Raw genomic sequence first — 14,789 nt, 5'->3', positions numbered from 1 at the left:
TGTGAGAGGGAGCAAACAGCTTGCATGTCTCCTGGCTGAATGAGAACAGCAGCTGTCTGTACAGGCATCATTGTCCAGCTTGGTTTTGTTTTGTGTGTACAGTAGTTAATACTCGACTACTTTACGTGAAGGTGTTTTCCCTAAACGTCCTAAATAGCAGATGAAAATTCTGGTCATAGGACTCCTACACTTTAAAAAAAGAAAGAAAATTTAAAAAATCAATGATCCCAACAAACTGTGTGCTGTTCAGGTTCCACTGTCTCCTGGTTTTTGGAAATATACAAGTAGGCTTTAATAAGGATTCAGAAATTAATTTAAAACTTCTTTCCTGCCGCAGTCAGAATCCCCAGTGCTAACAAGCATACAGTTATATCGTTCACTGTGAATTAGCCAACAAGCTGTTTGCACTCTGCTCTCTATTTTTGTGTTTTTATCCATGCATTCAGTGTAATGAGTTCTAGCTGCTATTGTCTCAACAGTTTCAGGAAACAGCTGAGAAATTGCTGAATTGGTTTACATCCTTGGTATGACTGGTATGATTTGTTTTGGAGAATTTGCAATAGTCATGGAGTCTGATTAGGTATGCTAGCAAATATGTGAGAAGTGATTATTAGTAAAGAGATCTGTCTGCCGAAGTATTTTACCAAATTACTTGCTCTGTTTCATATTTACATGGCATGATACTTCTTTTTCTTACTTAACAGGTCCCAGAACAGCAGAGGCAAATCTCACTCAAGTCTACGCCAGCTTCAGGTGAAAGAGGAATGTGAGTTGAAGGATTTGGTGTTTTTTTGGTTTTGTCTTTATCTAGCTGCTGCTCTTCTTAGTAAAACACTGGCTTTTCACAATTTTTCTTAAGCCACTTTGAAGATACTGATTGACATAATATGTTCCTCCTGTTTTCTCAACTACATTTAATCAATAAAGCTTTTAAGCTGTTAAATTGTCATGTTAACCACCAGGACCATGGTATCTGGGAAACATAAAAGATTTTTTTTAAACATTTTCAGACTTCAAGATTCTTGAAGCTGTAGAGTTTTGATTGTTACCTTTAACTTTTTTGGTCTGGGGGGAGATCTTCCTTGTGTAAGAATCTCAAACATGACAAACAGACTAAATAGATGGTAACTTTGACAACAGATAGAGCTTAGTCATTTGACTATTTTAATATTTGGCTATTTAATGTTACTAAGTTTAGGTAACAAACCCCCTTTCAGTTTTTATGATGGCGTCCTTCTGAAAGCAAGGCTTTCAAAAATGCCTCTTAAAATTTGGCTGATCCTTGTCTCAACTAAGAGATGGTGTCGCTCTGTACTGAGTGAATCAGTTTTAATGTAAGATGATTATTTGCTGTAGTAAAGACTCAGCACAGCTAATAGTGCGAGCTACGCACTGCTGCTTTTGATCTGCTTACTGGTTTCTAGTTGATTACCTTTGAAGAAACCTGTCAGACCTCTAAGCTGGACAGAATGCTACTGATGGCTTAGTGGGTCTGTCTAACTATAAACAAATTTTGGAAGACAATTCATTATGCCCTTGTCAGACTTTTAAATTTTAAACCTTTAAAAATTAGTATTTCTGGCTGTGATAATATAATTGCATTTGGTATTTTTAAAATCTGCTTTCTGCACTCCCATGATGAAACCAATATCCTGTTTTTTAGTGCTAGCACTTCAGATCCACCAACAGCAAATATTAAACCAACTCCTGTTGTGTCAACTCCGAGTAAAGTGACTGCTGCTGCAATAGCTGGGAATAAGTCTACTCCAAGAGCCAGTATCCGTCCAATGGTTACTCCTGCTACGGTCACCAATCCTACCACTACTCCAACAGCCACAGTTATGCCTACAACACAGGTGGAGACTCAGGAAGGTGAGCATTTTAGTATAGTATAAGGATCTACAGTAACCATAAATGCTACCTTTGCCTTGAAATTTCGGTAATTATTAGTTTGAAAGTACCTCAGATAGTTTTATTGTCCCAGCATCTCTTTCAATATTACACTTTTATGTCCACTTCTATTGCAACAAAGTTCATGATTCCTCAACTGAAGATGGGTGTAAGCAATGTTAACTCAATCTGCAAAACATTGAATCTTATGCTTATTTAGGGCATTCTGAAATGGAGGATGTGAACTGTACTAGATAATATGAAGACAGTTGAATGTGCTACTGTTTGCCTTTCAGCTATGCAATCAGAAGGACCTGTGGAGCATGTTCCAGTCTTTGGAAGCACTAGTGGGTCTGTGCGTTCCACCAGTCCTAATGTTCAGACATCTCTCTCTCAGCCCATCTTGACTGTTCAGCAGCAGACACAAGCGACTGCGTTTGTGCAGCCCACTCAGCAAAGTCATCCTCAGATTGAGCCTGCTAATCAGGAGCCATCCCCTACCATTGTAGAAGTTGTACAGAGCTCTCAAATAGAGAGGCCTTCCACTTCTACGGCAGTGTTTGGCACAGGTTGGTTTTATTTTATAGGCCTACCTTTTTGAATAGTTCCTTTTAAGTAGCTCGGATTGGACCTTTGTCAAACCAGGCCTAACTTCAGCGAAAGAATTTGCTCCTTTTGGGTTTTTTTCCTCCCTTTAGTTTATTGCACATTTCACAAACTTCTGAGGTTAGGCTTCTTTCCTGAACCTTCAGAAATGGTACCTCTGAAATGCTGTTGGCACTGCATTCCTTAAAGTACAAAATAAAAACTCACTGTTTGTTTATCTATTCAGAGCAGCATTGGGGTTTAATACATTAAACCTAGCTGCCTCTGTTTCCGTGGTACTGTTGGAGCAATGTTAATTTTAGGAGTCATATCTAAACTACTTAAGCTGGAATATGAAATAGAGAGAAGAACTCTAAAGCTACTCGGTGTGATACACAGTTGCACATCTCTTTGCCCTACATAGTATAGATTTTAGTGTAGAAAGTTTATTCCCCAAAATACACTTTTGTAAACTACTTTTTTTTTTGTTGTTGTTGTTTCCCAGCTGATAACTCTGTTAAACATTTAGGTGTACTTTTCAGAAGCAAAGATGTTGGAAAAAATATTTTAGTTGTACCCTGAAGCTTACATTTGGGGTCAGTTAGGTTGTGAATATAGGTCCAAGAGCATAAGACTTGTAACAAAAGGGACTGATGTTTTCACGTCCTAGGAAATGACACAAGGTGATTCTATCTAATTCTATTTGTTATCGGTCAATGAAGAAAAAGAGGTGATCTTCCAGAGTAAAATACCAAACCTTTTGATTTTCTGTTTTGTACATTTGTTGTTCTGAAAATAACTGAGAGGCTCTTTTAAGTTTCAGCTACCCCAAGTTCTTCACTGTCTAAACGTCCACGAGAGGAAGAGGAGGATAACACTGTGGAAAACTCAGACCAAATTTCAGAGGAAACAGTGGATGTACCTCTTCCAAAGAAACTGAAAAGCATACAGAGAGTTGGACCTGAGGTTTGCAAGACCATAAAATGCTACTACTTAATCTGTCCCTTTGGAAGATTTTAATGGGAAGAGCAAGTGTATTACTTCAGAGCAAGCCAGTTAATTCTTAATGTGCCTTTTTAATCTTTTCAGGGAGGAAGCAGTTATGTTTGGGTATTGTAAAAGGCAGAGGTTATATCAGTTGCAATAAATGATGCAAATCTTAGTGAACCTTAGGATGGAAGAGAGGGGGCCATATCCTAGCATTGAGGAGGAAGAAGTTAAACACTTTTCAATGTGGTCTGGAAAGTCATTATCTACAGTTATTGGAATAACATACAGTGTACTTGGGGAGATGCCAGGGAAGCAAAGATTAATTCCATGGAAAAGCATACAGGAGATGCATGTGAAATATTGCTGTGAGGGAATTGGGATGTCCTGCAACGATGAATGAACTTGAGACGGAACTTGCAGCAGGCAACTTACAAATAATGTTAAGGAAGTCAAAGATGTTTTGTTAACTCTGTATGAGAGGGATGTTGCATAACAGAAAAGAGCAAGATTGTGTAAGAAAGTTATCACATAATTAGCTGAGAGGATGGAGGTGAAATGGGAAACCTTGAGGGTTCTTTTTTGGTCCTGAAAAGATTTAGACACACTGAGGTCTAGTGGACTAGAATGGGGAAATTGTATTTCTCCAGGATGGAGAAATGGGGTGCTAGATAAAAGCAGAGCTAAGAAATAATAGCGAAAGGGGAACAAAATGTTTCCCATAAAGATTTGTGGGAAAAGATAATTTTTTTAAAAAGGTAAAAAAAATCTCAAACACGTTAAAGAACCAAACTTTAGGGCTAATGATGTGTTTTAAGCAAGAAAAATATGTGTTCTTTCAGGAGGAAGTGACAGCAGAAGAGAGCACTGATGGTGAGGTAGAAACTCAAACATACAATCAAGACTCACAAGACTCAATTGGAGAAGTAAGCATATTTGTAAAGAAAAAAATCTTCATATCAGCAGAAATAGCTTGCTTTCCCCTACCCCTTAGAGAAGCTCTTAGAAATACAACGGACGCTTTGCTGAAGAACATTTTAAGAATGGCATATGCTGTGTTTCATTTTGTTTATTCTGATAATTCTTTTATCTTTTACAGGGTGTTACACAGGGAGAGTACACACCCATGGAGGATAGTGAAGAAACTTCCCAGTCTATCCCAATAGATCTTGGACCTCTTCAGTCAGATCAGCAAAATACTACTTCATCCCAGGATGGTCAATCCAAGAGAGATGATGTCATTGTAATTGATAGTGATGATGAAGATGATGATGATGAAGAAAATGAAGGCGAACAGGAAGTATGTATATCATGGAATTACTTTATGAACTACTTTATTATTTTGTTCTGCTCACTCAGGACTAATTCAATCAAAATATTTTTGACTGTGTAAATAGTCTGTATTTATGTAGCCTGAACTTCTGGTGTTTTAAAGACACTTGCTAATTCAGCTTGATTTTAAGTCATAAAATTCCACAGTGCCTCTGGATTATCTCTGACTACTGAACATACAAGGGTGGCTTCTGTGAGGAGAGGCTGGGGGCTACCCCGTGCCAGACACAGCCTGTTCCAGCTGGCTCCACAGTGGCCCCTCTGCAAGACACAGCTGAGCCTGTGAGCTGGTGAAAACGTAGATAAAAAAGGGCAAAATGCCACATGCTAAGGAAAAGGGGGGGAAAAATAAATGTGAGAAACAGTCCTGCGAACAGCAAGGTCAGAGAATGAGGGGAAGAAGGCATTGGAGCAGATACTCCTTGTAGCCCATGGAAGAGACCACAGTACAGCCTGTGGAGAGGAGGGTGTTCCCTGAAGGAAGCTGCGGCCCGTGGAGGAGTCGGCTCTGCTGCCAGGAGCTGTGGCCCGTGGAGAGGAGCCAGTGCAGGAGCAGGTTTATCCTGCTGGACGGCAGCTCTTCAGTGGGAAGCACCCACTGCTGGGGTAGTTCTTGAGGGACTGCAGTCTGAGGAGAGGACCCCTGCATCAGGGGGAAAAGTGTGAGGAGGAAGGAGTAGCTGAGAGAAACTGTTACAGACTGACCACAACCCCACATTCTTTGTGCTCTCTGTCCTGCTTGGGGTGGAAGAGGAGGAAGAGCAGTTGGGAACGGGGGAGTGAAGTTGAGCCTGGGAGAAAAAAGGGGGTGGGGGGAAGGTGTTCTAGTTTTTGTCTTTGTTTCTCACCAGCCAACTCTAATTGACAACAGATTGAATTAATTTTCCCTGAGTTTGCCCGTAATGGTAATTGGTAAGTGATGGGGTTGCTGCCTCATCTTGACTCTCAAGCTTTTCCTTCTTATTTTCTACCCTTGTCATATTGAAGAGGGAGTGAGGAAGTGGCTGGGTGGGTGTCTGGCAGCCAGCCAAGGTTAACCTACCACAGCAATCAAAAAATACACACCTGCACTCTGTGGTAATAAATGATGACCGTCTTTGGAAGGAGATCCACAGACAGAGGTGGTCTGTGTACCACTTCAAGATTTGGAATTATTTTGCTACCCTTTCTGCACTTCCTTAAGGCTTTTTTATGGTCTTATCGTAGGACTATGAGGATGAGGAAGAGGAAGATGAGGATGATGATGAAGACACAGGGATGGGAGATGAAGGTGATGACAGTAATGAAGGAACTGGTAGTGCTGATGGTAATGATGGATATGAAGCAGATGATGCTGAGGTGAGATTTGTACCTTTTTTCATAGCTGTTAAATTTCTTGGAATAAATGGGTGGTGTAATGCATCTGCACAGACTTGAATACTTAAAAGAGAAAAATCTTAGAATTAATTCATCCCAGAAAATTGAGGCTGCTAGTAGGTGATAGTAATTTCTGTTATAACTGGTGTTTTCACAAGAAAAAACAACTTTGAATGTTTAAGAGGGCTGAATGAAAATGCAAAGTACAGGAGCCAGCAACAAATACTGTCGTTGCAAAGCTAGTAAGGCAGTTTCTTCAAAAGCTGGATATTTCATTGTCTGTTGTTAATGATGATGGCTACACTGCTCACGTCTGTGTATGTACAGTTATGCAGAACTTCTGGAATTTCATACAGTGGTATACATTTACCTGATTTTGTAGATAGTTACAGAAATAGTTAAAGATTTTCATATATTTGATTTTGTTTACTTTCTGAATATTTTAGTTCTGCTTTTATATTTGCTTTCCAGCCTGTAAGTTGTTTAGTGCTAAGTCATATTATGTTTATGTGGTGTGTTTTAGGGTGCTGATGGTACAGATCCTGGAACAGAAACTGAGGAAAGCATGGGAGGAGGTGAAAGCAACCAGAGGGCAGCAGATTCTCAAAACAGTGGTATGGTTATTCCGTTTCTTTAAAGTCTGTGTCTGTAAAGGGGGAAAATGGAGAAGCTGTCTTGCATGTGTTGAAATAGGCACTTAAAAGTAAGAATATAAGGTGAAATGCTGAAGACCATTTTAACCTGAAATGTGGATTCTTCTGATGTGTTCTTTGCTGGATTTATTCTACATCCCTTTGAAAACCCTGCAAGCTCTGGTTGCTATGGAAACTGCTGTTGATGGCTGAGTAGATTAATCTTTCTAAATCAGCACTTGAATAATCAATAGTTTGTTTTGGTGCTGGTGTTGACGTAGCTGGCACAAGTCCTCTTTTAAGCGGTTTAGATAACAGTACTGAGCTGTTCCCACTCTTGCAAGGGTAAAAATGTCTTTGTTAATGTGGTAGCAGTAAGAAGACTTACCTTTATGTTTTCAACTCAGTTTGGAGGGCATAGGTTTACTCCTCTATACTTCTGTATGTTTTAGGAGAAGGGAGTACAAGTGCTGCGGAGTCCACTTTTCCTCATGAAAGTTCAAGAGAACAGCAGCCATCGTCTGCCTCAGAGAGACAGGGCCCTCGGCCCCCACAGTCACCACGCAGACCGCCACATCCACTGCCCCCACGACTGACTATCCATGCTCCTCCTCAAGAACTGGGTCCCCCAGTACAGGTATAAACTACCTCTAGTGGGTCAGAAGACTTTTAAAAGATTACTCTCTGATTTCTTCTAAATAAAACCTAAGTACTCTGCCTGTTGTAAAAATAGATGACATCTATTCAGCATCCTTAAAACGGTAGCTGAGCAAAATTAGTTAACGTGTCTTGTCCTGCAGATTATGGCTGGACAGGGAACACTAAAAGCAGTAAGGCACTCATGCTGGATTTGTGTCTTGAAATTATTATACCAGTGTTGTTTCAGTCAGTGACTGCTGATATTTCCACTACAAAATCTGTTCTTGAGCAGGTAGCTCAGACCCGTTGGCAGGGGTTTTTACTAGCCTCTGCCCCAGTGCAGACTGGGCAAAGGAATGTTGCTGTTCATTTTCTAAGTTAAGCCTTTCACAGTCAGTGCCCGACCCATGATTATGCTTTGACATAGGACCTACAGATTTTTTAACTGAAAACGTCACAATGTGAATTTTGTAAAAATATCCTGACTGAAATTACCCTTTACCATTAACTTTTTGTGAGGCTTGGGGCCACAATATTTCTGTGTTCAAGTTTTCTGTCCTCAGTAGAAAGTTGAGTAAAATAGCAATGTCACTTACCCAGAATTTAAATCTACATGATTCTCTTTCATAGTTTAGACCAGGCAGCAGACACGAGATGTGGAGTAGCTGCTGCTGTGGGCTATTCTTTAAGAGGGTATGATGCTATACTGAGCAGTGTTGTACACTGACATATAATTGTTACGCTTACTCATTTAGCCACTATCCTTGGCTCTGACTGAACAATTGTATGTTATTAGAATTCCAGGAAAGCATTCACACCACTCCATTTTTTCTTTACTATAAAGAGAATCCAGATGACTCGAAGACAGTCGGTGGGGCGTGGACTTCAGCTAACTCCTGGTATAGGTGGGATGGTAAGTATATGAAAGTTTACTAGTAAAAACCTGCATTGAGGGAACATTCGTAACTCTTAGGCTTTGTTTTTTAAAGAAGCCTAGCTACTGACTTCAGGGGTGGGATGGCTTCTGTAATCTTGCAGAAAGTATCTTAGTCCTGTTAATTTCTGTATTAATGGAAGGCAAATACTAGAAAGCTCCCAGGAAGCTAAAGGTCTTCAAAGGAGGTTGAATTCCTTTTGTCTAAGGCAGTTTTAATTACTTGTTTTTAGAATCAGTCTCTTAAAGTTGATACGTTACTGGAAAAAATAATAAAATGTTTTCAGCCTCATCCTAAAGGAACAAGGCTGATTTATGCTTTCTGTCTGTGTCCTTCAGCTAATTCTGAACCCTTTATTCAACTTCAACTGTATTTGACAGAACGAATGCAAGTTCAGTGAGGGAGGGGAGAGAGACTGACTGACTAAAAAAGTATCTTTTCTGAGATCAAAGGCATCAGCTCAGATTTTTTGATTCTGCTTGGCTTGCATGTACCTGTCATTCAATTTCTGCTTGGAAGTGGCCTCAGTACCTAACTGGTTTTTGCCTGGACAGTAACTGAGCACATGGGAGGGACCTTATGGGTACTTTGGAGAGAAAGTTTTAAAAGATACGGGAGGAAGACAAAGAGATGAAGAGAATGCCTTGTGAAGGGTGAGGGAAGAGGGAGCTGAGGTTTCTGCCGTTGGAGGCAATGCAGGAACGAAAGACACAAGTCTAAAGGGAACAGATGATTTGATTCACACTGTGAAAAATCCCATATGCTAGGTACCTTACAGCAATCCAGGTTAAGACAGATGATTCATATCTATTTATGAATGAGTCACCCTGAGATTCCTTTGTAGTCAACAGGGAGATATGGCATGTTGACGGTAGCATGGCCTCATGGAATAGATGTCTAAAAATCCTTTGAAAGATGGGTGCCCTGCAGGTGTATGGGGTTTATTTTTGTTTGGTTGCCTGTAAGGATGATCTGTATAACTAACTAAGATTTAGATGTCTGAAATTAATTTTGTTAGAGCTAAATCCGTCTTTGTTTTGCTGGACTACATGAGAAAAGCAAACTGACCTTTAACTCGGCTTGATAGAAACTAGAAATACATTGTAGGCTCTCATATCAGTCTCTTTTTTTCCAGCAGCAGCACTTCTTTGATGATGAGGACAGAACAGTTCCAAGCACACCAACTCTTGTAGTTCCACATCGTACAGATGGGTTTGCAGAAGCCATTCAGTAAGTAGATGTCAAGAGGGGGAAAAAAGGCATCTATTTCTTTCTATTTTTCAGTGGAATGAAAATAAATGAAATGAACTTGTGACTGGAGTAACGTGCCAAAATGCACTAAGTAATATGATAAATGACTGCATCTACAAATAAGTAATCATTGTTTGAATTGTGTATCATAAAACTTACTAGAAAATTAGGAGGCAGATAATTGCCAGTGTATTGTAATTGAGTGATTTAAGAAGAGATTAAGCAAAGAAAATAGGTTCTTCTATTTAATTTCTTCCCTGCTACACCCCCCCCACCCCCACCCCCCGCCTGATCATTGGAAAAATTGCAGGATTTCTGAAATCTTTATTTTGATAGTTCCCCCCAGGTAGCTGGAGTTCCCAGATTCAGATTTGGACCCCCTGAAGATATGCCACAAACTAGCTCAAGTCACTCAGATCTTGGTCAACTTGCATCACAAGGAGGTAAACCATTTCTGTACTTCCTTTTCCGTGGTTGCTAGAGTGAAAAACAAATAACGCAGTCAATAAAATGCAATTCTACTTTGGGTACTTGTTGAAGTGTGGAAACCTGCAACTCTGAAGTAGTTGTCAGCAGAGAGAGACTAACAAAGTAAAAAGGTGTTTCCCCTCAAGCTGCTACATTTCTCCTTGTAATATGTTTTAGAAAGGAGAATGCTTCTGTGGGTAGGAACAACAGGCTTGTGAACCAGAGAAGCTAAAATTTTATGTAGGACAAATTGCCTGCTGGGCAGAAGGTAACTCATGTAAGGAGAAATGAAATATTGAATGAACAGCTTTTAACTTGCATTTTACAGTTGATTGTAGCTTTCCTGTAGTAAAACCATAGGGCAAAACAGCAAATGCAAAGAAATCTTTGGGGTATGTCCTTACCTGCTAAGAGATGGCCAGACAATTTGGCTGTATAGTCTTTGTTGTTGTCCTGAATCAGTCCCTGTCCCCTGCATCCCTGGCAGCATGGAACAGTACGCTGGCCGTTGAAGAAAGCTCACAGTGAAATAATGGCATAAGAAGAGGATGAAAGTAAAACAAGTAGTAGTATTTTCATCAAGGTTTTGCCTTTTAATAAATTATAATTAGCTCTGACAGTAGGTTGAAACAACTTAAAATAACAAAAATCTCCATATTTAAGCACTAATTGCTGGATTTCGTCAAGCGTACAGAGGGAAGACAGCAGTTAATCTGGTTTTTAACTGGCTATTTTAATCGTCACTGAAACTTCCTGTGTTGCAGGTTTAGGAATGTATGAAACCCCACTATTCCTTGCTCATGAGGAAGAATCAGGTGGTCGTAGCGTTCCCACAACACCATTACAAGTAGCAGCACCAGGTAAGTGGCAAGAACTTTACAAGCTGCAAACCTTGACTTCCCAGAAAAGTTAGATTATTGTTGGTTTAGGGCTTATTGATACATCAGGAGTATTCCAGTAACCCTTTCCCCGACCTACCTAAGATTTCCACAGATTTTCTGTAGGAAATTTAAACTAACTGGATGTTTATTAAACTACCTTTCCTATACAGTGACAGTTTTTACCGAAAGTGCTTCGGCGGACGCTTCAGAGCACGCTTCGCAGTCTGTTCCAATGGTTACCACATCGACTGGCAATCTGTCCACCACGGCCGAGCCTGGAGCCGGTGACGACGGGGATGAAGTTTTTGCAGAGGCAGAATCTGAAGGGTAAACTCTGACTTGTTTGGTTGGCTAAGACTTGATGTCATGTTAGTTTTAATGATTTGTTTTCATCCAAGTGTGCCTGTGATTCCTTTTCAATTTAACCTGTTCTGGCAGGAAGGACGGTTCAAACAGGAGCTAGTAGTTTTGTGAACTAGTACAATCTGACCTTTTTGTCTAAACCCAAAGATTTTCTTCTGATTTAACATACCTAATATAGAAGTCACCAAAAAGAAAAATACTACTTTGTTTTTCAGTGTGCAGAGGGCAATATAGTAGTCAAATACTGATGATAAAGGCCCCAGTTTGAAGGACTGGGGTTTGTAGAATAAACACTAAAGCATTCCTGTTTGTTACTAAAGAAAATCACTCCTCGTTACAAAGCCAGCATATATAATGAGGTCAGTCAGTTAAGGCAGTGCAAGTACAAAAGATGTAGCACAAGGGAAGGGGATAAGCACTTCTTAAGAATTTGTCTTCCACTTTGCAAATGCAATTTTTAATATTTATAATAATTGTTATATTTTGATCTGTATTATGATCAAATACATTACAAATCTAAAAGGGATAGGTTATCATTTAATGCTCTATTTTACTTTTGATTTTTTTGGTTGCAGAATAATAAAAGATGTGTAGTTCACAGTTTACTTAAACTTCTATCTACTGATTGCAGGAGCTAGGAGATTTGGTCATCAGAAAATGAAATGTAACTGCTGCAAGTTTAATATGCCACACAGTTTTCTTGATGCAGCACTAACTTGGACTGCAATAGTCTGCCTATGAGTAGATAGAACATAGGATGGGTATTCTAATATTAAGGCCTCGTATTTGTTTCTTACATCTAATCTTTAGTGAATTGGAGGTATATCCATAGAGGAACTAATTGGTTCATAGAACAATCTGTAGTTCGGAACAGGCTTTCATAGCAGAGCAAGTCAATCTGGTGCTAGTAGAGAACAGATATTTCCCACAGTTTATGACTTTTAGTTATCATCCTCTAACAAGTCGCATATACTAATTAAGGTAAGTAAAATGTATACCAAAAAGTGAGCTGCATTTAAACTAAATTGAATGTTTAATATTTTTCCAGCCCTATAATGCTTTTTGTCTTTTGAAGACAGAGTCCACATAACTTAGGTGTTGCACCAGTGAGTGATCTTTAGACATAACTGGTCAGTGTGGTCCCTCCAATTCATTCTTCCCCTGTCTAAACATACACACCACCATCATGTTGGGTTTTTTGTAGTTACCGTTACTACATAGCTTTGTGACCTTCTCTGACAGACAATTAGCATGTTGAATATGCATCTGGAGTTGGGCTGTATATCAAGGAAATTGCATTGTTATTTTTCTAAAAACCAGATAAATCTCTCATGATTGGGGCAGGGGGGGCACAACAAAACAGAATAAAACCAGTGAGAATTTCTGGGGAAAGGTATTTGCATACGAATCTTTCTGCTCCAGGATGATGGGGTTTTGTCTGACCTTTTTGAAACTATGTGAATACACTTACCTGTTTTTCCTCCCCCTCCTTGTCTTGTAGAATTACTTCAGAAGCAGGCCTAGAAATTGATAGCCAGCAAGAAGAAGAATCTGTTCAGGCATCTGATGAGTCAGATCTTCCTTCAACTAGTCAAGATCCTCCTTCTAGTTCATCTGCAGGTATGGGTTAATTGCTGGAACCAGTTGTTTCTTACCATTTCATTAAGTGTGAGAACTTTTTGGACCAGCATTGTGTGCTGCTGGTAGTCAAGATACACAGAATCTTAAGATGGAACTCTTAGAGTAAGATCACGTTTTGATGCCTATGGTCTTAATGGCAAACAATTTTTACTTGGACTGCAGTAGACTGTAGTAAGAATAATGCTTCAAGGAGCAAAAGTTACTGATATTTTGGTGATTCTACCCACTGTTATGTTTGATGTCAGATTTTAAAATACTTTTTCATTCAATTAAATTGTCAAAGAACAGTAAGTTAAACCACTGTTGAGTTACCAATTTACCACCTAGCACAGGTGATGAAAGAAGACCCAAACTTACGTGTTTCGAGGCTTTTATTTATTTCACAGAAGTTGTCAATGAAATAAGGATGCACCTTCATTTTAAAGTAAATTCAAGAGCATAATGCGTATCAAATCATGTAAATATTAGCAGTGAGAAACTACTAGACACAGACACTTTCTTGAATTATCACTCCTTCACAGACACAAGCAGTAACCAGCCTAAGCCATTTCGACGCGTCAGACTTCAGCCACCGACATTAAGAACTGGTGTTCGTGGTCGTCAGTTCAACAGACAGAGGGGTAAGTGTTCGTGGTTGCTCAAATTCATGCTTTTTCAAAGAAGTTTTTAGTACTTTCTTTGCTGTGGGGACCATATATGAAGTACTACTTTATATGCCTGTGTTTGATTGTAAGACATTGAGTAATACAGCATCCCTGCTCTAGCTTTCAATGTGTTGCCCTAAAAGCTCTCCAGTTTTGTTTCAGTATGTTAGTCTGAGCGTTTCCTAGATAGGCAAACTCTCTTCTTAGGCAGCACACGGTTCTCACCGTGGAGAGAAAGTACATGGCAGTAGATCTTCAACTTCACAAAGTTTTAAAAGAAGATTTTAAAAAATAACGTTAGGATAAAGTTTAGAAATCTTTGGTTTTAACATTACATATCAGTTTCCCGTTTGGTACATTAAGGGTTCCAGTTGTTATATTACTGTGTCTTACACTGAGTTTAAAAAAGCCAACAAAAAAAGTTTGTGGAAGCATTACAGATTTTTATAATGCAATATAGAGTTAAATCACAACAATAAACTATTGTTTGCAACTTCTGTGTTAAGAAAAATCCTTAGATGAGTTGTATTCAGTTTGGCATTATTCTAACACTGTAGAAGACTTGATACTAGCATTGAAATATAGGTATCTGGTATTTTAGAGAAAAAAAAGGGAGGAGGTGGGCCTAGGTTATTTTTTCTTTCTAGTCTATCACCATGTCTTTAATAACAAGAGAGGGTCTAACTGATTCTAGATATGGTAAGAATGCTATGCTTGTTCTTTGCGCACAGGGCCTGAAATAAAATCCCAAGTGAACACCCTTTTTAAGTGACAGAAGGGCGATGTGCCCATATCACTGGGCTCTAGGGGAGGGAGGGAGGGGCACCCTGAATTTTATCAGAAAGGATGTGCTCCACTGCACAGCGATTCCTTACAGAAGGATGAAGTATCACATGTACCAATGGTTGATTAAAAGGGGGGAAAGGATTTATATTAATGCATTTGTTTTCTTTCCCAACACAGGTGTAACTCATGCAATGGGAGGCAGAGGAGGCCTGAACAGAGGAAATATTAGTTAAAGGATCTGTAAAGGAATTACAGCTGTGTATACAAAAGTGCCAGTTTGCCTGTGGTTGCTTTAGTGTAATGAAGCCAGAGCTTAAAGCAGCATTTTATACTTAGGTTTGTGTGCACACATTTCAATGTCTTTATTAATAAAATTAGACAAAATGTCAACATTCAAAT

The 14,789-nt window shown here is 39.3% G+C and overlaps 1 protein-coding gene across 3 annotated transcripts in view; it reads left to right on the top strand.

Annotated features, from left to right (window-relative positions):
• TPR (translocated promoter region, nuclear basket protein) overlaps positions 1 to 14,788 on the top strand; it is a 39,640-nt gene extending 24,852 nt beyond the window's left edge. The window contains exons 35-51 of one of the 3 annotated variants that reach the window (XM_074833143.1): positions 705 to 766; positions 1,664 to 1,872; positions 2,187 to 2,459; positions 3,293 to 3,441; positions 4,305 to 4,388; positions 4,562 to 4,762; positions 6,001 to 6,132; positions 6,674 to 6,764; positions 7,235 to 7,419; positions 8,266 to 8,334; positions 9,495 to 9,586; positions 9,944 to 10,050; positions 10,840 to 10,935; positions 11,127 to 11,283; positions 12,821 to 12,939; positions 13,482 to 13,580; positions 14,568 to 14,788. In XM_074833143.1, coding sequence (XP_074689244.1) covers positions 705 to 766; positions 1,664 to 1,872; positions 2,187 to 2,459; positions 3,293 to 3,441; positions 4,305 to 4,388; positions 4,562 to 4,762; positions 6,001 to 6,132; positions 6,674 to 6,764; positions 7,235 to 7,419; positions 8,266 to 8,334; positions 9,495 to 9,586; positions 9,944 to 10,050; positions 10,840 to 10,935; positions 11,127 to 11,283; positions 12,821 to 12,939; positions 13,482 to 13,580; positions 14,568 to 14,623 — 2,181 coding nt within the window. In that variant the 3' untranslated portion in view covers positions 14,624 to 14,788. Of the gene's footprint in view, positions 1 to 704; positions 767 to 1,663; positions 1,873 to 2,186; positions 2,460 to 3,292; positions 3,442 to 4,304; positions 4,389 to 4,561; positions 4,763 to 6,000; positions 6,133 to 6,673; positions 6,765 to 7,234; positions 7,420 to 8,265; positions 8,335 to 9,476; positions 9,587 to 9,943; positions 10,051 to 10,839; positions 10,936 to 11,126; positions 11,284 to 12,820; positions 12,940 to 13,481; positions 13,581 to 14,567 lie in introns of all 3 variants that reach the window. The other 2 variants (XM_074833142.1, XM_074833140.1) reach the window with 2 other exon arrangements.
• Position 14,789: the final 1 nt, after the last annotated feature.

This window comes from Strix aluco, chromosome 8 (assembly GCF_031877795.1).
Source record: "Strix aluco isolate bStrAlu1 chromosome 8, bStrAlu1.hap1, whole genome shotgun sequence".
In the NCBI taxonomy this organism is placed as follows: Eukaryota; Metazoa; Chordata; class Aves; order Strigiformes; family Strigidae; genus Strix; species Strix aluco.
The sequence above is the reverse complement of the archived record's forward strand: the minus strand, read 5'-3'. Positions and strand labels throughout refer to the sequence as shown.